The sequence below is a fragment of the Hydra viridissima genome, unplaced genomic scaffold (assembly GCF_058129835.1).
Source record: "Hydra viridissima isolate aposymbiotic clone 2 unplaced genomic scaffold, HvirCarnegie_v1 scaffold_13, whole genome shotgun sequence".
Taxonomy (NCBI): Eukaryota; Metazoa; Cnidaria; class Hydrozoa; order Anthoathecata; family Hydridae; genus Hydra; species Hydra viridissima.
In genome coordinates this window covers 2,896,278-2,921,371 of record NW_028324312.1, presented here as the reverse complement: position 1 = coordinate 2,921,371, position 25,094 = coordinate 2,896,278, and the positions used below count along the sequence as shown (strand labels likewise).

General features: G+C 29.7%; 3 protein-coding genes and 1 long non-coding RNA gene across 5 annotated transcripts; 2 read left to right on the top strand and 2 right to left on the bottom strand.

Moving 5' to 3' along the window:
* The first annotated feature begins 2,332 nt into the window (after positions 1–2,332).
* Positions 2,333–4,366, top strand: LOC149880062 (uncharacterized). The gene is made up of 5 exons (XM_090070533.1): positions 2,333–2,615; positions 2,695–2,934; positions 3,330–3,562; positions 3,847–4,006; positions 4,221–4,366. The coding sequence occupies exons 1-5, from the start codon at positions 2,477–2,479 to the stop codon at positions 4,364–4,366; spliced, it is 918 nt and encodes a 305-aa protein (XP_089926659.1). The 5' UTR covers positions 2,333–2,476.
* A 1,562-nt stretch (positions 4,367–5,928) lies between these two features.
* Positions 5,929–12,518, bottom strand: LOC145195027 (uncharacterized). The gene is made up of 4 exons (XM_090070515.1): positions 12,359–12,518; positions 7,002–7,296; positions 6,699–6,795; positions 5,929–6,560 (listed from the first exon to the last, which is right to left on the bottom strand). The coding sequence occupies exons 1-4, from the start codon at positions 12,379–12,381 to the stop codon at positions 6,163–6,165; spliced, it is 813 nt and encodes a 270-aa protein (XP_089926641.1). The 5' UTR covers positions 12,382–12,518; the 3' UTR covers positions 5,929–6,162.
* Positions 12,519–12,600: 82 nt separating this feature from the next.
* LOC149880061 (52 kDa repressor of the inhibitor of the protein kinase-like) lies at positions 12,601–15,952 on the top strand. 2 transcript variants are annotated; one of them, XR_016446441.1, is made up of 3 exons: positions 12,601–13,454; positions 13,648–15,239; positions 15,327–15,952. XR_016446441.1 is itself a non-coding variant. In XM_090070891.1 (2 exons), exons 1-2 carry the CDS (start codon positions 13,357–13,359, stop codon positions 14,027–14,029), a joined length of 480 nt encoding a protein of 159 aa, XP_089927017.1. In that variant the 5' UTR covers positions 13,216–13,356; the 3' UTR covers positions 14,030–15,952. The 2 variants fall into 2 exon arrangements, 1 of the variants encoding a protein (XP_089927017.1); XM_090070891.1 differs by having other exon boundaries at positions 13,216–13,454; positions 13,648–15,952.
* A 4,610-nt stretch (positions 15,953–20,562) lies between these two features.
* On the bottom strand, positions 20,563–21,892 carry LOC149880060 (uncharacterized). The gene is made up of 3 exons (XR_016446409.1): positions 21,803–21,892; positions 21,571–21,723; positions 20,563–20,823 (listed from the first exon to the last, which is right to left on the bottom strand). It is a non-coding gene; the product is annotated as an uncharacterized LOC149880060 (long non-coding RNA).
* Between the last annotated feature and the right edge of the window lie 3,202 nt (positions 21,893–25,094).

The window sequence follows — 25,094 nt, the reverse complement described above, 5'->3', positions numbered from 1 at the left end:
TTAACATCATAATCAAAGAATAACTTTGATCTGAAGGATAACGTTATACAAAAGATTACTTGGTTTGAAAAGGGATGTCACGATGAGAACTTTGAAAACTTTGAGGCTGCACTCACAAAAAGATGAACTTATACATTTAACATTTTTACTTTACAGGGGGTTTTGCAAGAAAAATTTAATAGTGTTGTGAAAATAAATAGAAAAAGTTTTAATGCGTAAATAAGTCGAAATAGTATAGAGAATCGTCGTTTTGTGAACTGCTTGTTGTTGTATTATTTATTGCCTTGTATAAAATATTAATCATTTCATAACATGAAATATTTAGCCATTAACAATACATAATGCATGCAAGGGTGTGAAAATTATCAGAATTATTGATTTAAAAAGCTCAATATGAAGCCGCCCATCTATTGACATCATTGATCACACCTTTATTAAAACTGGTTGCTTAACAGGCCTAACTAGGCATTGTGATGAGGACCACTTCTCCCTGATATTAATAAACATATTGGTATTTTTCATCCATAATCCAAAAACCAAAGTAAAAAAGAATCTCCGTTTATTGAAAAAAGTTTTCTAATGTACGGTATCTTTGATATTCTGTAAAAATGCGCCATTTTGTCTTACAATATCAATCCCATCATCAGTGCCATATTGTGTTACACCATCAATTGATAAGTGATTACATGATGTGTGAAGTTACGAAATAGAAAGGCTTTTTTTAATTTATCAAAAACACTGATTTTGCGATGTGTTTTTGTGACTACACTGATGTGTAGTTTTTGCATATTACAATTCAATTATAAACAAAATTTATAAAATGTTAACTAACTTTTTTAATTTTGTTTATTTCAATTAACAGCAGTCCAAATTTTTTAACACTCTGCCTACTAAATACACTTGAATTTTTGTTGATGATTTCCTGTCCATCATGGTCGATGCGCCATTTTCGGCAAATAGTTTTCCACTTTGCTTTGATTGGTCCAAAAATAGCTACATCAAGTGGCTGCAAGAAATGTACTGCATTTTGAACAAAACAACAAAATTTATTCCATTTTTAGAGCAAAACTCGCTAAGTTCGACCGAAAAAATTTCCAAACAAAATGCTCGCTGCGAACACCTTTTTTAACAGCACCAATAGATCACATAATTGAGTATCCGTATACTAAAGTTTTTAGTTTTCAGCTACCAGTTTTCGTCTTATTTTCTTGTCGTGCCATTGTAGATACAATATTTTTCTTTTTCCGGTTAGAACGCATAAATGGATCATTCATTTGAACATACTATAAGTACAGAATCACATATTTTTAGTTTATACTTACCGTACATTTAAAAATTTTAAAATATTATTTTTATAATGATGAGCAGTTTTGTTAATATTAAAAATTTTTTTTTTTTTAAGTTTTTTTTTGCCTAATTAAGATCAATTTAGAAATAAACTTTTACGTTATCCTTTCAAATTTGCAAAGTTTGCTTGATGTGATCCATGAAGACAAAAGGTCAAACCAATGCCCATAAACATTATGGTAATACTTTCACCGTTTACTGTATTCATAATTTGAATCATCTTCCTGATGATGTTGAATATTTTCAATTGCCTCTTGATGCTTATTCTTGTTTTCAATTCGAAAATTATTTACAAATTATAAAGCGTCAAGTGCGTGGTAAAAGAAATCCATTAAAAGAAATTATAAAACGACTTGATGAGTTTAAGGGTACATTACAACAAAATCCAAATCATATTACAAAACTTGATTGTGCTCAAAACTCTTGGTTTCTTACGGAAAATTATGTGTGCTTTATAAAAGAAATTTCACCAAACGGTAGACTGGTTTACAATGCCTTTAAAAAGGCTGAGCTAGATAATTTTTTCACAGATTTTATTGATTCTAATAAACTAAACATATTCGTCATAAAAAAAAAAAAAACATTCATTGGAGAAAAAAGACAATGTAGACATTGTATTAAGAAAATGTGTTTGTTTGATGCATGAAGATGATCAAGTTGTTATACCTTTATTAAATTGTGCAAATTTTAAATGACAATAATATTGTTTGTTTGTTTTCACAGCTTGTTTTATATCTCAGTTCCTAGGTTATAATTTTTGGAGCTGTTTGTCCAGCTCTAAAAGTTTGTTAAATCACTAACCCCAAGTAAAAATACATATACTTGGAGTGTGATTCTGTTTTGACATTTCAGAATTGTTCTGAGCTACATTTTTGTAATAGAATTAATTGTTTAAAAATTTATTATTTTGTTTTAAAATTGTTTTTTGAGCGTGGTAGAAAAATAACATACTAATTCTTTAAAAATTTGAATAAATATACAACTTTAATAAATATTTTATCTTTAGACTTTTCTGCACTATTGTGATAATTGAAAAAAACCAACCAACCAAAACAGTAGTTCCAGCTCACTGGGTTGACTCTGGTAGTTCTGTTGTATATTTTCCCCAAAAGGGTACAAGACAGTTGGTATGTATATTGCAGAATGGGCTGTACCCGAACCAGGATGGCAGGAATTTGAGTTTTTTGAGTACATATTAGATTCTGGAACATTAGAAACATGTAACCAGATGTTACATTTTCAAACAGAAGATGAGGCTGAAAATTTATGTAATTATTTTAACGTTTTTGTTAATGTTTTCCAGAACATATAAATGTAAAATTTAAACATAACATTTTTGTTATTTAGCAATAAAAAAAATTAAAAATAATAAAGCTGTAAGTCCAGTGATAGATTTCACTTCCACACCTATATCATCTTCTCAACGTTTTAAACCTGATGATATTTTGGAAACACCTACAAAGTCTTCAAAATTCAATATTGCATCAGCATTCAAGCAAGATCATATTTGTAAAGCCACAAATTTGGTTGAGAAGCCTTTAAAAGTGGGTGATGGCGGTTCCTCATTTAAAGAAATGTCAAATAAACGTAAGTTAAAGGTTACCAGCAAAAAATCTGTTTATTGAGTTGTAATACATTCTTTTTTTATATAACTTTTATTGCTAGTATTAGTAGTCTGTTCATAGTGATAATAAAAGATTTTTTAAATACTTTAAAATTGTAACTTTAAAAAGATAAAACATTTTTGTAAAGTTGTTTTGTTAGTATAAATCAACCTTTATAACTGTATACTTGCTATTTTTTGTGTACTTGTTTTATTACATTTAAAATAAAACATGTTTTATTGTCAGTATGAATGAGGTATTGGTCGTTACTTTAATATACATTTTAAAACGTATTCCATAATAAAATGTATTATTTAGTATTTTTAAAAAATTAAAGTTTTCATAAATAAAATGTTACAATAATTAAATGATTATTAGAATTTCAGTATGCAATATTCAAAGAGTTGGCTAATGAACTTACGCTGATCAAGGAAAACCAAAAAAAGATTATTGACCGCTTGGATTTACTAGAAAGTAATTTTGTTTGCATAACAGGAGTATCAAATGATACAATTGAAGCAGACATAATTATGAAGCCTATTGACTCATTGGAGGAGTTCGATGAAGAGGAAAATAGGTTAAACCTTAGTAAAGTAGCAAGGTTGCAGAAGGTATTTTTAAGTTTTATTTTAATAGATTCTTAAAATACTGTTTCTTATTTTAAAATAGTTTTTTCTACATAGTGTTTTCTTCTTTAAGCTCTGTAGTTTGTGCCATATCTCTTTAAGCTATGTAATTTGTGTTATCAATGTAATTTGTGGATAGTTTAATTTTCTGATTGTAATTAGGTGAAGATACCATGTCTATTCAATTTTATTATGGGGGAATAAAAAACATTTAAATTGAAGACATATTATATAATTAATTACTGTTTATATATTACTTTTTTGTATAGATTCGTCAGATTAGAAGTGTGGGTGGACCAAATCCAAGAAGAATAATCAAGAACGTGTTAGATTGTTTAATAGAGCGTAGAGTGCAAAATTGTTTCAGCAAAGATGGGTTAAAAGGAAAGCGAAAATTTCTACGTACAGCACTTTACAAATGTTTAAAGAGTGTTTGTCACATTAATTTCATCCTTAATTTTTAGGCATTTAAAATATTTTACAATTATATATTTATATATATATATATATATATATATATATATATATATATATATATATATATATATATATATATATATATATATATATATATATATATATATATAAACATACATACATACATAATTACAAGTTTGATTTTTTTTTTTTTTTTACGTTTTAGCTGCACTTATTTCTGACAAAGGTGGTTTCGAAGGGCGCCATATAGAAAGTCTCGTTGGTGATTTGTTAAAACGCGCCGGTACCGAAGCCACAAAAAGAAAAAATTGCCAAGATTCTTCATTAACAATTGTAACAGAAGATACTTAGTTTTTTTATTACTTATTGTAAAAGATGCTTTAACAATAAATGGAATTTATTTTAATTGTATCTTTTTTTGTCTAAAAGTTTCCGTTTCTTTAAACCGCTCCTTATTTAAACCCTAACTACTTATTTTTTGCGAAAATACTTGTATCGCATTGACCATAGTAAGAGTGTAAACGTTTTTTTGGTTTAATATGGAACATTCTACGGACGTTTACAAGACGTCCAAGGACGTCATGTAAACGTCCGTAGACCTAAAATATACGTCCAACTTCAGTCTGCAACAGACGTCCATTAAGGTCTAAAATGGACGGACGAAACATGTTGCATTTGGACTTAATTTAGACGTCTAAGGACGTCCAAAACAGACGTCCGTTCGTCGGAAATAGACGTCTATTGTACGTCTAGTGGACGTCCAAATGTTTACTGGGAATTATCTTTCTTTATTACTTTGGTGTTTCCAACACACTCTGTCAAAACCTTTTACATCATTGTTGTTCCATTCCATTTTGCTTCTCACCCTTGTTCTCTCCACTCTTATTTTTTTCTATATCTTCGATTTTTGCTTTTAACTGATGGCTTTTTTTGTTGTCTCATCCTAGTCTTTCTTTGATGAGAGTATTTCTTAGTCGTTTATATAAGCAATTTTCGTATTTTTGGTGCATGTTTTCTTGCATATTTGTCTTAAAATCACCAGCTATTACATGGACGTTTTCCGGTTATATCCTGTCTCTTAGCGCATTACTTTTGTCCTTAAGCTTTTTACTTTTTTACGTTTCCTCCTGATGAAACGTGTAGAAAGTGTCTTATTATACGGCTTTTTGTTATTTATTACCGGTTTTATCTGGATTTTCTTGATTGTATTTTTAATTGTAAAAGTTTTATTACAGTTATATTTTGGTTAGTTAACACGATATTACAACGAAGAAAGCATCCTTCTCAATTACTGTCTAAAAAAATAATTAAAGCTAGAATTATTTACAAAACGTTTAGTAAGTTATGAAGTAATTTGTTGTTGCGTTTTTGTCTCTAAAATATGACGCTGTTCCGGTAGTGCTTTCTTTTTCTGGAGAAAACAATATTTTACCGGCCAGAGCTTTTTTTTTCGTCGTACAGGTCCGGCGTTATGTGTGTTTCCTGCAGTAATGTGTCATCGGTGCCTGAGCTCCAAATGCTGTTTAGAATTTGCCTTCGTCTTTGTCTATTTCTCATTTCTGCTGTGTGTACATTAACATAACTTTTGTTTTTGTATGTGTTTTGTCTTTGTTTTGAGTTTTGCGTTTAATCTTTAAATGTTTTACGTTTTTTTGTTTGTTTTTTTTCAGTTTCTTGTTTGTAATTTTTTTTTGGTTTTCTTCATCACGACATCGCTTTTTTTCTTTGTTTACTTTTACTTTGTATTTTTTGCTTTCTCGATGTTTTCTCGATGCTTTCTCGATGTTAAAAATAATTTCATTAATTACAAAATAATTTCATTAATTACAAAAGGCCGTAAACAAAAAACTTGTAGTGCAATCCTAATTAATATTTTACAACTAACTTTTTGCGAACAGAAATTACTTGCAATACTAAAAAAACGATAGCTTTTCAACCAAAATAAGTTGTCGTTTAAATGAAATGTTATTATTACATATACTGGATAAAAATTCTCTTCATTGTTGTCCACAAAAATTATCTTTAAAATCAAAGGTTTTGAAAAGACCGTTCGAGCATTCACTCATCAGTGGCATTGATTACAGGATTATTTTCGACTGAGTTCGTTTTTTTTAACACATAATCTTCCATGAATCCCTAAACAAAATTCAAACATAGACTTCCAACTCTCCGATCTGAAGATACTGATCTCCTGGTGTTTTCGTAATTAACACAAACTGAACGTATTCATTAATTGAAAACACTTGAGTGTAAACTTGAGTTAAAACACCTATTTTTTTGTATTCGGCCTTGTTGTCGTCTGAAGCAACCAGCAGCAAAAAGCCTGCCAGTCTTTCCATGCTGCCGTCATATCGGTTGTAGACTTTTATTTGGTTCACCTTATACACGTACTTTAAATCTAGCTTCATCCATATTGTAGGCAACTGATAATCTGAGATAGACGTAGTTTTATAATTTCCATCAATTGCACCATTAATAGGGAACATACTTATGTCGTAAAAACTGGATTGGGTAAATGCTCCATTTAAAGCTGCGTTTTTACTAGCTAAATGTAAAAAGTTGCTTTATGTTTTCTATCCATTAAAAGTTGAAATTATTGTTTAGTTACTATTTTTTTTTTTTATTTCTAATAATATTTCTATACCTTTATTACTTTTATTATTTGAAGTTAATCAAAGCTCACCTAAGCAAACGTATGTATGCTGATTGTTAGCTCCGCATACGTCCCTACAATACTGGCCGCTTGCACAAGGATTTACTTGCTCACAAATTTGACCAATCTGAATCAGGTTTTTTTACGTTTTAACGGAAAAACTTTAAAATGTCCTCCATTTAAATTTATTGTTTAAAAAAAAAGTTTAAATAAGTCACGCGAAATTCAAGAAATAAAAGCATCTCTAGTTTTTTTTTCTTCAAAATTGAACATAATTGCAAGAGTTTTTAAAAAGGCTTGCACACATATTAGTATACTATAAATATTACTTACGACATAGTCATTGTTGAGATCTGAGCTGTAGACATCCCAAGTATCGTTTGCCACATTGGAATCTATGGACGAAATCAATTCACAAGAACTACCATCTCTTTTGTAGTTAACTATAACACAGGAAGATTGACTGAGGCAAGACAAAACACAATCTTGTTGAGATATCGAAGATAATGCTTTAATAGTTACACCTGTTACATATAGATTTTCCGTACGTGTGAATTTAGCGTGCATAATGCAAGGTAATCGAGTTATGAAGCCATTTATCCCAACACGAATAAATGAAAGACACGTTCTATAAATTTAAGAAACAAAACTGTGAAACTGTGAAAAAAAAAAAGGTTGAAGCAAAACAAATCACAAGAAACAAAGCTTTAAAAGAAAGTACCACAACAGGCAATGACAACCACCATACTAGGGTTTCTCAATTTCCGTGGGTTTTGCATCCCGGGATTACTGGAGTAAAATTGTAGTCATAAATTCCATTAAAATTCTCGGGGTTTTTCCGGGACCCTGGCATAACTTTATTTAATCTTGTCTAAACTCATAATTTAAATGCAATAACAAAAAGGTATAAAAAGTAAGTTATTATTTGAGTTGAAAAAATGTTTTATAAAGCATTAACAATAGATTAATTTATGAGTATGTGTTGTTTGAACCTTCGTTGCGCTATCCAATTGCCTCAAAATTGTTAATTTCTTTTGTGAGGTTTTTTTTAATTGCTAAGAATTTCTAGAGCTCTTGTTTCTACTTGTTTGAAATTACAAATAAGCTGCATTCAACTTTTGTTCAAGTCTCAAACTACTTTTGTTTAACAAAACAGGAGCAAATGGTTGAGGTATTGAAGAAATTCCGCTTTTGTTATCATGACTCTCATCGAATTTTCTAACTTTTATCGAATATTCCAATCATGGCCGCCGAGAGGGGGGGGGGGGGGAGGGGAAGATTCCCGGGGCCCCGTGTGTGTACAAATAATTTTTTTTAAAAATTTTTTAAAGGTTTAAATAGTTTTGACTTTTAAAAGATTTAATTAACTTTCATTTTTAATTTTCAATGACCAGAGCACGCTTCTAGTGGTCCTGGGTATAAAATTGATCATGATGAGAGCCCGTTAAGAAAACTTCCCCAGGACCCGAAATCTCTCTCGGATGCTATGATTCCAATTCTCTGCTACACATATTGAAGCAGTTTATTAGCAAAAAAGTTATTTTTCTCCGCTAAATAGACTAATGCGGATATCAACACATCTTCTCCGTCAAATAGAACAGCATTTCTTCTGCAAAGCCTTTCTATTCTAACTTTTATTGGTTGCAGCAAAATTCTTCTTGAGTTTACGAAAGATACATTTTTTAAAATTTCATTTATAAGAGGTGAATTTTGGAATACTCGAATCACTTTTCAAACCTGAATCTTTAAGGAAGTATTTACGCTATTTTGTAAATCATCAATGAGCAGAACACCTGTTTAGCTGTGTGACTCGTTAGTATGCTCAAATTTATCAAATATAATTAAATCATCATACTGATTTCATTCACTAAAATTTTTAAGTTAATAAATGAAATTTTATTAACTTAACAAATTGATGAAAAATTTCTAATATATATTTCAAGGAGATCAATAAATGAAATTAACGGCTAGCAGGGTAAAAAGCCCTGCTAGCCGTTAATTTCATTTATTGATCATTATTGGCTGAACTAAAAAGCACATTAGAGCATTTACGGCTCTAATGTGCTTTTTAGTTCAGCCAATCATTGAATTCGGATGCATCAGATCAGGAGGTCAGTTGTGGAGATTTAAAAGTAACTAAAAGGAAAGGCCAGAAAGTTCACGGGGGTAATAATTGTGCAGAAAGTTCACGGGGGTAAGTCTGCGGGTAAAAAAAAAAGGCTGTGATGCTTCCAATTGTTGTTGATCTCAAGGATAACAAATGTAGGAATGTTAAACACAAAGTGCTTTTATATACCTCTAAGAGCTTTATTTACAATGGGAATTCGGCCATCAGATTAAAGGTGTAACGAGAAGAATTTTTTAGATAATTTCCATTGTCTTAACCTTTTGGCTCCTCATATAGGAAATCTGCTACAAACTTTAACTAGCAGTGTTATAACGTGATGTACAATATATCCAACTGGAGGTAAACATTATTAGGAGAAAAACTTTTTTAATGGAAAGACAAAATACAGACAAAATATTAATAAGATGATGTGGGTTAACCAAAACTTAAAAAGTATCTCTTCAACAGCAGGGTTTTTTTTTTCAAAACCTTTTGTTCTCTGAACTAACGTAGCTGTAAGCTTCTCATTCGTGAGGTTTAAAGACAAAAAATAACTTTAAAAATATAAGAGCATTAGTTGTAGAATTAATGGGGCAAAGTGGTAAGCCTAAGAAGGCCCTAGACCATTTAAGAACTCGGATCTCTTTTTTTTTTTTTTTAAATGATGTTCAGGAAAGAGATCAAAACTGTGAGGGCTAACCAGGTACAAAAGATGTAAAGCAGGAGGAGGATCGAGAGCAGCAGACTTTTTAAAAAAAGCTGCAGTACTTAATCTTTTTCATAAAAATACTCAACAGAGTTTGAAACAGGTGTTTATTAAAAAAATTTTTTTTAACATATTTATTTTTAAAAAATCCGAGACATAGCGGAGATCATTTTTTTTAAAAAAAAAAAAAAAAAAAGGATCTTCGCTATATCTCGGATATGCCACTTCATTTCTATATCAGAGTCTTTTTACAGATAAACTTTTTTTACATAATACTCTCAAGTAAAAAACGTTTAAATTAAGTGACTCGACATTGAATCAGGCAGAAACTTTAGTTTAGCGTGTCCAAACTTCGGGAGAATGAACTTATTTTGGTTCTGTTGCAGGTTGTATGCAGGATGTCTGCAGGATACAGAGTGTGCGAGGCTAAATTTGAACTTTCAAACTTTATCTTTTGAAATCCGTTTTCATTTTTAAAGTGCAAAAATAGACCTGAAGCGAACAACTTATGAAAGACTTTAAAGTTAAAGATTCAAACACTTAATTTAGGAATATGTGTCACCCTTGGTTTCAAAAACATCCTTTTGTTCTTCAGTTTTAAAGTTGCACCTTAAGGTGCGTTAAAATGCACATCTTTTGTCGAAATGTGAGCATTTTTTGCATAATTCATCTACTATTTGGTTTTATACTTGCTTTTTCAGATTATAAATGTTATTTGTTTAAAGAAAAACATTCTAGAAAGTCCACAAGATTTACTTATATCTATAAAAAATATCCTTAGTAAAGTAAAACTCGATTACATTTTAAACAAATCCGAGATATGATTTTTCTATAAGAAACATTTTTATCAAATTCTCTTCGTAAGAGAATTTGATAAAGATGTTTCTAATAGAAAAATGAGAATAAAAATAAAAGATCAGGTGGAAGGGAGGTAGAAGGGAGGTGGATAGAGAGTTATGTTTTCAAACATTTTCTTTCACTACTTACCAAACACTCGTATTTTTAACTGTGTACTTTTCGCTTTATTTTGAAAGCTGAGAGATAATGCTGCTGACATATCGCTTACGTTTATTTTTGAAAACTCTTTTGCAGTAGTTTATCACTTAATATGTGAGTAGAAATATATTACTGCAATTAGGGAATGCAAAATAACCCAGGATACAAAAGAGCAAAAATGTATATAAAATAAAAACAAAAAATAAATTTTTGAATGAGTTAAGTAAACATTTCAACTTTGTGAAAAAACATAAAAAGTATCCTTTAGGATGTCAGATGCAACATTCAAAATGACAAAATCATACAATCTCGTGATTATATTAACCCTAAAAGCGAGAATAAATTTATTCTATTAATGATTTGCATTCGTCTTAAGGGTAAAATATATTTTTACGCAATAACTGCATTTTCATTTTTATTTCTATTTCTTTAAAACTCTTTCAGATGAGATTTTTATACAAATAACGGGTGGTCACTAAAAGTTCGCAAAATATTTAAAGGATAAATTCCTTATCTTTTTATACTTTTTAAAAGTAAAAAAATTAAATTATAGAGAATTGTTTGTTTATTTAATACAATATTTAATTCGACTCTATCAATCCATTTCGACTAACACGGTCAATTAAACTCTTAGTGCGTCCTACCCTCTCTTGGATAACATTGGAGTCAACTTTGGTCAAGCAGTACTTAAATTCTTTCTTTTAGTTGTTGGAGTGTTTTTGCTTTCCAGCTATGCTTGTACACAAGTCCTTTCAGTATAGAGCAAAAATTTTCAATTGGCCTGCATTCTGGTAAATATGGCGGATTATCTTTTTTTGAATCAAATTCAATCTTTTCAGTCATTAGATAGTCCAATACACATTTGGCATAATGGGAAGATGCAAGATCTGACCAGATAACAAATTTGTGACAATGATAATGCTTTTCTATAAACGGGATGAGTCTCTTTTGAATACAATGCTCCAAATATATAAATTGGTTGATAGTGTTGCCACATTCTTGAAAATACGATTTAAAGATACCTTTTGACGAAATTCTGATCCAGACTAGTAATCTTTTTAGAAACTTTTCTTTTTGACTGTATTTAAAATTTGATGGAATCAAGAAATTATTACTTGAGTGAAAATAAGTGTTTCTATTAATCGAACTGTGATCTAAAGTGAAATACGATTCATCATTTATTCAAAGTTCCGGTAACTTTTGTAAATTTATGTAAAGTCCACTGCAAAATGTTCTAATTACTTGCATCATTAGATCATCTCGCTTCAGAATTTTGTGTTTTTTATAGAATTTGATAGCAGACTTATTTTTAAGTAATTAATTCGCATATGATTGCAAAATACTGAATTTACCCGGTAGGCACATTACGTTGAAACAACGTTGAAATAACGTGGATCAACGTCGATCAACGTTATTTCAACGTTGTTTCAACGTCGTGTGCCTGCTGGGTAGGAGCTACTTGTATTTGAGAATTGGCATCTTGATGATCAAAAGTGGTTTTCCAGACTTTGTCTTATGTCCAAACTTGTTTTCAGCACGTTTACTTACGTCATAAATTGTCCTATTTGGATTATTTTCAGCTTGGAAATGCTTTACCGTGTTTTTTTCAAGATTCATATTTTCCATATAAAACTCATTCACGCGTTTTCAGCGTTCATCTTCTTTTTTTTTTTTTGTTTACCTTTATTTTTAAACATTTGATATAAATTCTTTAAGCTTAGTAAATATATATAGAACGTTACGTATTTTGAAACGAGGCAAAATTAAATTAAACTTTGTGAGGATTTTTGGAGATCACCCGTTACTTTTTATGCTCCAACTTCTTTCTTAAAGAAAGCGATAAAACGATAGCTACAATAGTAAAGAAAGTTTTGAACTTACATTATAATAAAATTGCTTTTCATTTCCAGGTTTCTCTTTCATAAATTCTATTTTTTGATGTTTTAGCAATTAGCCATTTCCGCTCTTCGTGTTTTATATTGTTGCGATATAGCAGTTTCTAAAGTTTTTTTAATGAAGATTTTTCTATTTTTAAATGCAACTTTGAATGCTTTGACTCTATAATCAATTATTTATTTAAAAATTTTATAAACAAATTTATGTATAAAAAAATTGAGAGAACGAAAACTTTCAATAGGTGATTTTACGACTAAATTATTTCGAAATTTTCATGGTTTGAAGAAAATTTTGTTCGAAAATTGGCTCGCATCTATAATATTTGAGCAAGTACATCAGCGCAAGGGTTTCGAGAATACATTTCCAAAGGGGAATGAAATAAAGTTCTGAAAGATCTTCAGTAACTGAGTGCTGTTATAAATGCCTTATTTATTTCGACGACTCAATGTGAGTGGTCAGTTATAATTAACATCATAATCAAAGAATAACTTTGATCTGAAGGATAACGTTATACAAAAGATTACTTGGTTTGAAAAGGGATGTCACGATGAGAACTTTGAAAACTTTGAGGCTGCACTCACAAAAAGATGAACTTATACATTTAACATTTTTACTTTACAGGGGGTTTTGCAAGAAAAATTTAATAGTGTTGTGAAAATAAATAGAAAAAGTTTTAATGCGTAAATAAGTCGAAATAGTATAGAGAATCGTCGTTTTGTGAACTGCTTGTTGTTGTATTATTTATTGCCTTGTATAAAATATTAATCATTTCATAACATGAAATATTTAGCCATTAACAATACATAATGCATACCAATGCCTGCCAACTCGGCTAAAAATCCATATATTTAAGTGTAATTGTCTATAAATTGCATTATGGGATGTCTTGCGGGACCATATTCTAAACAATATTTTAGGAAACACAGTTGTCGTTTACTTTATATTTATAAAATAATTCTATAGACATACTTATAATATTAAATATGCCAGCCTTTTGTTCAGCCATCAATTGTGTAAACAAGCGTGGAAAGAACGTTGGAAATAATATATCTTTTTTTAGATTTCCAAAGGACCAAAATAGGTGAGTAACTAATGATCAGATCAAATTTATAAAGGAACTTGTATATCCAAATTTTAAAGAAACTTGTATATCTAAATTTTAAAGAGACTTATAAAATACTGTCTAACTTAAAATATTTTTAAATATAAAATATACATGTATAATATGGGGCAGATAATTTCACCAAATTAATTAGGTTTAATCTACATTTTAGATGCAAAATTTGGGTTCGTAATTGTCGTCGTCAAGATCTCGATAGAAAGTCTTGCAAAGAACTTAATCTTAATTATACTATTTGCAGTGAACATTTTGATTCTTCTCAATACTATCTTGCCAATAATGGTAGTAAAAGAGCACTGGTAACTGCTGTACCAACAATTTTTGATTTTCCTAATCAACCATCTTCTTTAAATTTAAAAAGAAAACAACCAAGAATCAGACTCCATTTACAAGATAAATTACCAAAAAAAGAAGTCAACAATAAAGTTGAATTAATGGAATGCAATGAAGTTGAAACTATTAGTACAAGTAATGTAACAGCTCTCAAAACTTCTTTTAGAAATAAGTATCTGTTATCTCAAGTAAAGATTTGTTGACTTAAAAAAAAGTTAGAGAACCTAAAGTTGAAGCAAAAAGTCTTAAAAAAGTGTGATGGTTCAATAGAACACATTATCAATTTATCTAAAAAGTTTTTAACAAACACACAACTAAAATTTTTTAAAAGTCAATTACGTATGAATAACCGTGTTAAAAAAGGAAAACGTTGGACTGTTAAAGATAAACTTTTAGCTTTGAGGATTATGTATCACAGTCCACAAGCTTTCAAAATGCTAAGAAAAGTTTTTTCATTACCTGCTAGAAGCACGATTTTAATGTTTCTTGAAAAATCTTTTGGAAGACTTAAACCTGGATTTTCCAATAAGGTTATGGCTTTACTAAAAATGAGAGTAGACACCATGACAAAATTGGAACGAAACTGTAGCCTTGTTTTTGATGAAATGTCTTTAAAGCAACATCTTGATTATGACAAAAACAGTGATAAGGTCATTGGAATTCTATCTAATGGCAAACCAGTGAACCAAGTTCTTGTATTGATGATCTGCGGGTTATCAACAAAGTGGAAACAACCAATTGCTTATTTTTATAGTAATAATTCCATGTGTTCAACCAATTTAGCTAGGATAGTACATAATGCTATGATTAATCTACATACAATAGGTTTAACTGTAAGATGTCTTGTTTGTGATCAAAGCTCAAGTAATATTAGAGCTCTCAAATTTCTAGGATTTTCATTATTAAAACAAAAAATTACACATCCAACTACAGGAGCAAATGTATATATAATATTTGATGCACCACATCTAATAAAAAATGTCAGAAATAATTTAATACAACATGACATTTTATCTGATGGTAAGATAATCTCATGGAAGCATCTGCAAGAACTCTATAATTTGGACAAGCTTAATGCTGTCCGACTTGTTCCAAAATTGACTGATCGTCATTTAGATCTAGGACCATAATTGGCCATGCGAGTTAAGTTGGCAACACAAATATTTAGTATTCAAGTTGCAACTGCTTTGAATGTATATCCTTCTGTTAAACTATTGCCTGAAAATGTTTTACCTGCAGCCTTTTTTATTAAAAATATGGATATTTTGTTTGGCATACTGAATTCTCGTAAACCAACAGCAGATAAACCAACACGCTCTGCTTTAACTCTAAAAAATAAGTTTATACAACAGCTCAAAGATATGAGAGTTTGGATCAAAGGGTGGCATTTTTGTGGTGCTCACAGTCAAAAAGGTATATCTAGCTTAGATGTCACTATTTCTAATATTATTTGTCTCACAAATGAATTGCTTTATGAGGATTTATTTTATGTTTGCACAGGTCAGTTTAATCAGGACTGTAGAGAATTTCTTTGCATTAATAAGAAGTAAAGGAGGTTGGAATGACAGACCAACAGCACTGCAATTCAAATCAGCTTATCAAAATGTGTTAGTACTCCTTTCAATAGAACAATCTGATTCTAACAGTAATTGTCTCCCAGAGTCAGACTTCTCTGTTGCAGTTACAATTGACTCAATTACCAACATAGTACTTGAGAACCAAATCTCAACAAATGAACAAGTGATTTTCAAACAGCCATCTGCATTATTAAAAAAAAAATTAGAACCTTGTGTATTACCAAATGTTTCAAATGATTTAGTTTTCTCACACTCAGTTAAAGAGGTTTTGAAATCAATTGCTGGTTATTTGATAAAGAAAGTTCAAATCTGTCAAAAATGTATTCAAGTTCTTTCAAGTTTGACACCAAGTGAAAGTAATTTATTTAATGCTGATTCTTTTTTGCAAAACTTGCTTCACGAAATGGAAACTGTCTTTTTAACACAAATGAAAATTTTATTAACGAAAAGAAATATTATGCAACAAATTATTGAAATAATAAAAAGGGATTGCAATTTTGCATATCTTCATAATGAACATGTTGATCATGCCTTTCACCTGAAAGAAAATCTAATTAGAAACTTTGTTTACATGAGAATATCTTACTTTGTAAAGTTTTATAATCGGGATATGGCACCAAGAAACAAGAAATGTAAAAAAAAGTTGGCTCGTATTATACATTCTTAATTTTATTTTTAAGTTATTTTTCAAAAAAACATTTCTTAAAAAAAGTTGTTGTTTTTCTCAGCATCATCGGCTACTTATTTCAGTATCTAAATAGGGAATATGTAAATAAACTAATAAGAAACGAATAAAGTGATATGCGATTTTAAAAAATTGTGCAAAAGCTGTATTACAAATATATCTTTTTATATCACTACAAAAGTATATTTAAGTGTGATTAATGCAAAAGTTGATATATTTCATTAAGTTGCGTTTTATTAAGATTATTTGGTCCCGCAAGACATCCCATAATGCTTTGCGCTTAAAATTACACTATTTTATCGGGAGTTGGCAGGCATTGATGCATACAAGGGTGTGAAAATTATCAGAATTATTGATTTAAAAAGCTTAAAATGAAAAGTTATTTGCGAATGTTGTTAAATAGATCATTCTTCTCAAAATTAATATTTTAACGCACCTTTTATGTTTGTAAAATACCTTAGTCCAACACGTTTTGATATGCAAATTGTAAGTTTAGGGCACAAACATTGATTAATGCCTCAACCAGAATGAGTTGCTAGTTGGCATATGCTAGGCTATTCTTCGTTTGAGAATCATTCATAAATTTTTAATTAGGTTGAAATAAGGTTCATATTAGGTTAATTACCTGGCTGTGGAAGAACGGAAGTATTTTTATTCTTGGCTATATAACAGGGGATACTGTGATGCTGAAAAAAAGAGTTCCCATTTGGAAAAAGATTTGTAAAGTCTGGTAACAACACTTGGTTCAGAAAATTTATCTACTTGTGTTGATTCATTTTGTCCTCAACAATATGAAGCCGCCCATCTATTAGCATCATTGATCACACCTTTATTGAAACTGGTTGCTTAGTAGGCCTAACTAGGAATTGTGATGAGAATCACTTCTCCCTGACATCAACGAACATATTAGCATTTGACATCCAGAATCTCAAAAACCAAAATAAAAAGAATCCCCGTTTATTGAAAAAAGGTTTCTAATGTGCGGTATCAATGATATTCTGTAAAAATCAGATATGCACCATCTTGTGTTGCAACATCAATGCCATCATCAGTGCCATATTGTGCTACAACTTCAATAGATAAGTGATTACATGATGCGTGAACTTACAAAATAGAAAGACTTTTTTTAATTCATCCAGAACACTGACTTTGTCATGTGGCTTTAACAGCACCAATAGCATCACATGATTGAGTTTCTGTATACTAAAATTTTTTGTTTCAGCTTCCAGTTTTCGTCTTATTTTTTTGTCGTGCCATTGTAGATACAATATTTTTCTTTTTCCGGTTAGAAGGCATAAATGGATCATTCATTTGGACATACTATAAGTACAGAATCACATATTTTTAGTTTATACTTACCGTACATTTAAAAATTTTAAAATATTATTTTTATAATAATGAGCAGTTTTGTTAATATTAAAAATCATTTTTTTTTAAGTTTTTTTTTGCCTAATTAAGATCAATTTAGAAATAAACTTTTACGTTATCCTTTCAAATTTGCAAAGTTTGCTTGAGAACTCTCTAATAGCTGTTAATTAAAAAAAACCGTATTTTTAAGTGAGGACGTAATAAATCTGCTGTATTCATAAAAGTAAGAATATATTGCGGTTTCATTGTATTCAAATGAAAGTGCATGGCCATGTTGTTCATACATAAAATACAAATATAAAAAACAAATACCAAATTGTCGCAAAGTTTCTGTTAAATTTTGAAAACCTACGATAAGTGTCATGGTAGGTGTGGAAACTACCCAACTTGAAGTAATAAAACGTGTTGAGAAAATGGCGATTACAAGCGTTTTTGTAGACTTTCTTTTCTTTTTTTTTTAATTAAAGTTTGAGTTCTTTGAGTCAGTCAAAAATAAAATCATTCATAATCTGCAATAAAAATTAAAAAAAAAAAAAAAAGGAGGGTAGGGGATGGGGGATTACGAAAGTGCAGTAGCGTTCACTTTTGCACCCCACTACCGTGTCAGCTCTTTCAACAGCTTGCTTTTGCTTAGGAACACAAAAATAAAGAAAGAAATTAATTTTTTATGCAAAAATATTATTTAAATAACACCATAAAATACTTTAAAGTTATGACATAAGTTTTGCCTCACCCTACTCTATTATCTTCGAAGTAGTGTGTGCTATCAAAATAGGAACACCATTTCCGTGTAAAATCACGTGCGATATTAAACTAGAAGGTAACTGAATATCATCTTTACTGTCTGTCGGTTATTCAATTTATTTCAACACCAACTAAAATTTCCTTTAGTTTTATTTAATTTTGAATATAGACTGAATATAAGACCGAAAGGAAATTTAGTATTGTCGTTTTAATTGTATTCCCAGGTTACAACTTAGTCCTGGACTACACTTTCCAAAACTTTTGGTTGGATTACGCCTCATTTAGCTGGTTTACACGGCTAACAAATTTTAGTGTTTTAAATGAATCGTAAATAAACTATGTGAGCTGCAAGTTAAACTTGTGACTTTTGTGATAATAACTATAGATGTGAGTTTTAACTAAAGCAATATTTAGGAAGTAAATTTAAGTTTGTTTAAATGTATCTTCATTATGAGGTGTATTCAAAAAGAACTAAGTCAATTATATTATAAGTATTATAGAACGAATGACATATAATACGGTAAAGTTATTACGTGAATTTTGCCCCACCTCACCCTATTATTGTTAAAGCCTGAATCTTTGAAAATGTCTATTTTTTTAAATGCTAACTCCCTTCCCATGTCATATAATGTTACCAAGGTAGGAGGTAACTGAATATCATCTTTCAAATTGATAGGTTATTCAATTTATTTTCATCACAAGCTAAAACTTCTTTTAGCTTTAACTGATACTGAAGCTATTACATGTAAGATAGATACATTCATGGCCGCGGAGAGGGGAGGGTGGACGGGGAAGATTCCCTGGCCCCCGTGTATGTACAAATAATTTTTTAAAATAATTTTTAAAAGATTTAAATAGTTCCGAAATTTCTCTCGGTGGCTATGGATATATTACATGAAATTCAGATTGAAATTTTTAAAACCAAGAAAGAGAATTTTGTTAAGAAAATTTTTCAAAAATTTTAAAGAATTTTTTGTTCGTGAAATAAGTGAGTGGTTTTTTTGATTTTAGGTTCATGCTTTATATCTTTTTAAAACAAAAAACTCCACTTCTTTTACTCGAAATAAATGATTTTAGATAATTATAAATTAGTATGTCTTCAACCAGTTGACTTATGTTCTATACCATTAAATCTTGCAAATGAAATTGTATGCAATTTATACAACATGCTTATAAGTTAAATTTGTTCATTAAACTATTCGCCTCAGGGCAATAAAACTTAAAAGTGGCTCGTCCTCCAGCATAAGTGTAACAACAATTATAGCGAGCTTTAAAAAGCAATAAATATGTTTTTAAGCTCGCAATTATTGCTATTATCATTTTAATCCCCCTCCTTCTCTCTTACTTAATCCTGGATCGGATTATAAGCTACCAATGTGTTTAATTCTACCCATTTATAATGTTTAGAATGACTAAACAGAACCTTCTGAAAATTTAAACAACTTTTTGAATGATTTTTATACAGAATAAAATTGGTTCAATGAAGAGTTTCACTCTTGCTAGCCTTTACAATAGCTTAGACGTTAAACTTTACAGTTTTGAAAGATCTCTTCTTACAAAATATCCTTGGATTTCTAAACTCAAGAAGTATCAATAATAAGCAGATTAATTAGGGTTGTAACAATATCAAGTATCAATATTAAGCAGGTTAATTGGCATGTTAAAAAAAAAATCAACATTTAGCAGGTTATTAAGCAAAGTTTGCCGATGAAGATAATTACTAAGAGGTAATCTCCTCACGTAGGAAAGGCGCCTTATTCTTTTAATTAGTTATCGATTTAATCCAACGCCAGATTGATGAATCCACCTTAAGCACCTCTGTTTTTTTCCCACAGTTTCCATCAATGAAACCTAAGTTCTTTTTTGTTTTTAAGATTCAAATGCTTTTTTGTACCAAAGTTATATTTCATAAGATTCAGGTATTTCTGTATACTTTAGATTTCAACACTAATTGATATATTACATTAACAAGAATTCTTACTAATATTTATGGATAATTAATGAAAAATAGGAAAAAAAAAAAGAAAAAAGAAAAGAAAAAAAGAAAACTAGACAAACTATAAGTCTATGCTACTTTATTTATTTCAGCATTCATTATCTTATTTGAGTAGGTAGTTACAATACAATAATTTTTTCTGCTCTATTGAGACAAAGTTGATGAAGTACATAATACAGTGTAAAAAAGTAACGAGTAGGCTATTTAGCAGTACGTGACTGACATTTCAATGTTTTTTTAATTTTTCCTGAAAATATTTTTAAGACATTTGCGTCCTTTAAACTATTACTTTTGGCAATTTTGACAATTTACAAGCGAAAAAACACTTTTATCCGACAATATCGAGCTGTTTAAAAATATTTATCATTAAAGACTTTAGAGGTCTTTAAATGCAAAATTACATTTTTCTCAAAGTTAGAAAAAGTAGACAACAGTGGTTCTTCCCTTGCAGTTTTCATTTATTACACTACGTTAACAAACACCGTGACTGTAATTATTTTTATGTGTAAAAATCTAATGCATCTCACGAATGATAGAAATATGAACAGGAACACAAAGAATTTCCTAAATCAAGCTTGTATTTCCGACACAACTCCAAATAAGTTTTATAAGAACAACGAGTCAACCCTAAATATCAGAAAAAAAACATTTTACTGAAATCTAGTAGATAAATATTTTACTGACTTCTAGTAGATAAATATTTTACTGACTTCTAGTAGATAAATATTTTACTGACTTCTAGTAGATAAATATTTTACTGACTTCTAGTAGATAAATATTTTACTGACTTCTAGTAGATAAATATTTTACTGACTTCTAGTAGATAAATATTTTACTGACTTCTAGTAGATAAATATTTTACTGACTTCTAGTAGATAAATATTTTACTGACTTCTAGTAGATAGACATTTTACTGATTTCTAATTGATAAACATTTTACTGACTTCTAATAGATAAATATTGTGTAATAACAAAAAATTTGCAAACTTTGCCAGAAAGTTGGATTAGCAAAACTATTCTTAAAAAATATCAAGTTCTGCCAAAATATAGAGAATCAGGCCTATAAATGATTAACAAAAAAGTCCTTAATATTAATATTTCTAGAGTATCAACTTTTTTTTTTACCTAAATTTGACAATACTAGACTTTTTAAAGCAACTAAAGCATTAGCCTTTATATTAGCATATTTTACATATGCTAAAATATGCTAAAATATATAAAAAAAGATTAATTTCATATTAATCTGAAAAGAAAAAAAGGAACTGATTTTACAAAACCGACTGGAAATGTAACTAAACTATAAATTTATAAAACCAGAAGCTCGTCTTGTTTTAAGAATTTCGGATTAGTAACATTTTATTTTAAAAACCCAACCAATCAAGTGCTGGAGTGCAGCAATGCAAATTAAAACCCAACCAATCAAGTGCTGGAGTACAGCAATTCAAGTTAAAACAGCTGAGTTTGAAAACGTCGCTTACGGCTCTGCGATTATTACTCATCGTTCACTGTTTGGTCACAACACATTACCTGAAGAATGTTATGAAGTTATAAATTTAAAAATAAAACATCTTCTGTTTAAAAAAGCTTTAAGTTAAATTTTTTTTACTTTGAAAACTGCAAGCTGTCAATTGACAGCACATACAACGTCTAGATCCGCCTCTGCCTTTAACTGACTTTAATATAAATTAAGGTTTTCTGATATTGTTGAAAGGGAGGTTTTAAATAAATTTAAACACTTATGCAAACAAAAAGTAGAACTGGAATGAAAATCTAAAGTGGGAATATCCTGTTACAATGAATTAGGCGTAAAATGATACAATATATTTTTAAAAAATTCACAAGTAATAAATATTTGTTTAATATTAGACATTTAATGCGCTCAATAAATCTCAGTATATCTTAACTGTGATATATAGCAGGGTATTTTGTAGTAATATTTCAGCAATATTTACTAGACTTTTTATTTCAATAAAAGCTGTTTCTCTTCATAATGCAGAATAAGAAAACCAAAAAAAACCTTGCAGGAAAAACAGGACTTCATTATTCAAGACATTTTTGAATGTTTATCTTAGCGTCAAAATGGAGCTCGATTTCTACGATTTTTTACGTCACTAAACAAATTGCAGAGTGTATTTAAAAAAGTACAAGACAGCTTTGTGATACATATAAGAGAAAAATACTCTAAAAAAAAATACCTTCACAAAATGAACACTTAAAACTACATTCCTCTTTTTGTCCGTTGCTATAGCAATCACATTTAATGATCCAAGAAGTTTTTATTAAATGTTTTAAAACGTAAAATACCTAAAGAAAGCAACCAATAAACAAGTAGTTCAAACAGTCATCTACCAATAAAACTTCAGTTTCTAACAGTTTTAATTATTATTTTTTTTAATTTCAAAGTTAGAAAGCAAAAGTGGTATAAAAAAAAGGGGAAGAGGAAATCTCATTTTTTTTTTTTTGCTTCTGTTGAATTTTTAACGTCATTTTGGTTAAGGATTACTTTCTAAAGAAATAACGATGAAACTTTTTATAACGTATTGTAACAAATATTATAACGATGTAACATTTATGCGCTCAAAATAATTAAATGATTATTTAAAGGAATTATGAAATAGTTGAATCTATTTTTCACATAAATTTATTAAAAATTATTTATAATTATTTGATTTGTTGGTCACCGAGTCTTTGGGCAAATTGTTTTTTTTTCTTCCAAATTTTGGTCAGCTGATTTTAAAGTCAAAAATGTTGAACACTCAGGAAGGCCAATTTCAGGTCGATGACATTCATCATAAAGGTTAATTGAAGGAGATTGGCGTCAGAAGACGCGAGAGATTGTTTAGAAATTTAATTTATAGGCAAGCTAAGTAAGCTTGATATTTTGGTAAAAACACGAGATGGGGGAGGGGTACATGAACCACCTAAGCTCAAAGATACTCATCTGATGAAGCGCATTAGAGCTTCAGAAAATAAAAAATCTCCTGAAACGTCTAAAAAACGTCAGAAAACGTCTAAAAAACGTTAGAAAAAAAAACCCTCTAAAAAGCAACCAGAATTGGTCCGAAGGTGATGCTTTTCACCATGATAATGCATGACCATATATGGCATTTTGATAAAAAATAAAAAAACATCATATCCTTTTTATAGGGTAAATAAATCCAATAAGAATAATGCTAGATATCAGTAAAACAATCGAGGTAATTTCTTAAATGAAAAAAAAAAAGGTGAAAAAAGAATAATTAACATAAAAATAATTAACATAAAATTAACACTGTTTTGTTGAAGTGGAAATCGTGGAAGTTTTCAAACAACAGCAAACAGTGGTCGATCGATAGATAAATGACTTAAACAAAAAGTGTGGAAAAAACTAAAAAAAGATTCACAGCAAGCAAATTGCTTCCAAAGCCGCAAATAATTAAATAACAAAAGTATTGACTTGCACATTGAACTGGCGGTTTCAAAGGGTGGACTCGTTTTTTGAATAAATCTGAAGTTTTAATTGACTCATCATTACAGTTGAAGTGTTAATAAGCTCAACTAGCTATTTGAATTAACGAAAGGAAATCGAGTTGAAGATATATTTGGATTGCATTTAGCGAAGTTTTGGTGCAAACTGTGAGAAAAAAAAAACTCTAATTGTACATGCAACCAATGAAGGAAGCGGAGTGTTTTTTTTTGGGTAATAATTTACACGGTATCAAGTAATTTAAAGTTTATCATTTACAACTTTATTAGTTTATAATTTTCTTTCAAAAAAAGTTTCAAGCACCTGCAGAATACGTTAAATGGAAATGATGCAAATGTAGAGCAACTGTTTGTGTCATTTTTGGAGCAGCCGACGGTCGTATAATTACCTCAAATCTAAAAGTAATGGTGTAGGTCGGAGTGTGGAGTTTGCACTGATTTTTTACTGGTTTATCAAAATTAAAATCAAATTTCCCTTTATTATGGTTACGAAATATATATGTTGGAATATTTTAATAATCGTATTAGATTCACTTTTTGCATAATTAATATCTAAAATTTAATAATATGATTTTTGATTTGATTCGAATTGTTTAGCACAGAGTGAATGCGAACTGGTAATTAAAATTAAAGTTTAATTAAAACCATTTTCACAAAAAATTTTCAAAACTGATGATATGACATAAGTCTCAGGGAGGTTTTATTTGAATCCTTTTAAAACTTTTTACAATTTTAAAATAACTATTTTTCGACAGAGTGTAAAGTTAATAATGATTACACGAACCTAAAGAAAACAGTTGTTTATATTGTCGTCAATTTTTTTTATACTTGTGACACTTCAGAGAAAATAGCAAATCAACACTCCAAACAATATCAATAAAGGTATTTATACAGGTCTGTTTTTTTAATAACCAATCTGAAGGGTCACTTAAAGGTGCAAGGGGTAAAAATTTGAAATTGAGCCCCCAACTCCATAATGGAGGAACATTCTATGCGCTTTTCTGAAAAAACGTTTTTAGGAATAGATCAACAACCTTAATCATTTAGTCGCAATTCAATATGCATAATTAAATTTAGAAGTATGGAAACATATGTGTTTTAAATGCAGTGCAATGTCTTCAATATTCGCATCAGCCAATTATACAGGCATTGGCTTCTTTGAGCTGTATTTCAAAGAAGAAAAAGAACACAATTGACATTGAATTTAGGAAATATACTTAATCGTAGGCGCCGAGTTCACGGGGGCAACAAGGTCAATTCCCCCCCCCCCCCCGGAAATTTATACTAATAATATATTATCACGGATTATCATGAGGGCGAGAGTATCTATTCGCCCCCGAGATAATCCGTGATAATATATTATTAGTATAAATTTCCAGGGGGGGGGGCACTGCCCCTGTTGCCCCCTTGAACTCGGCGCCTATGTACTCAAT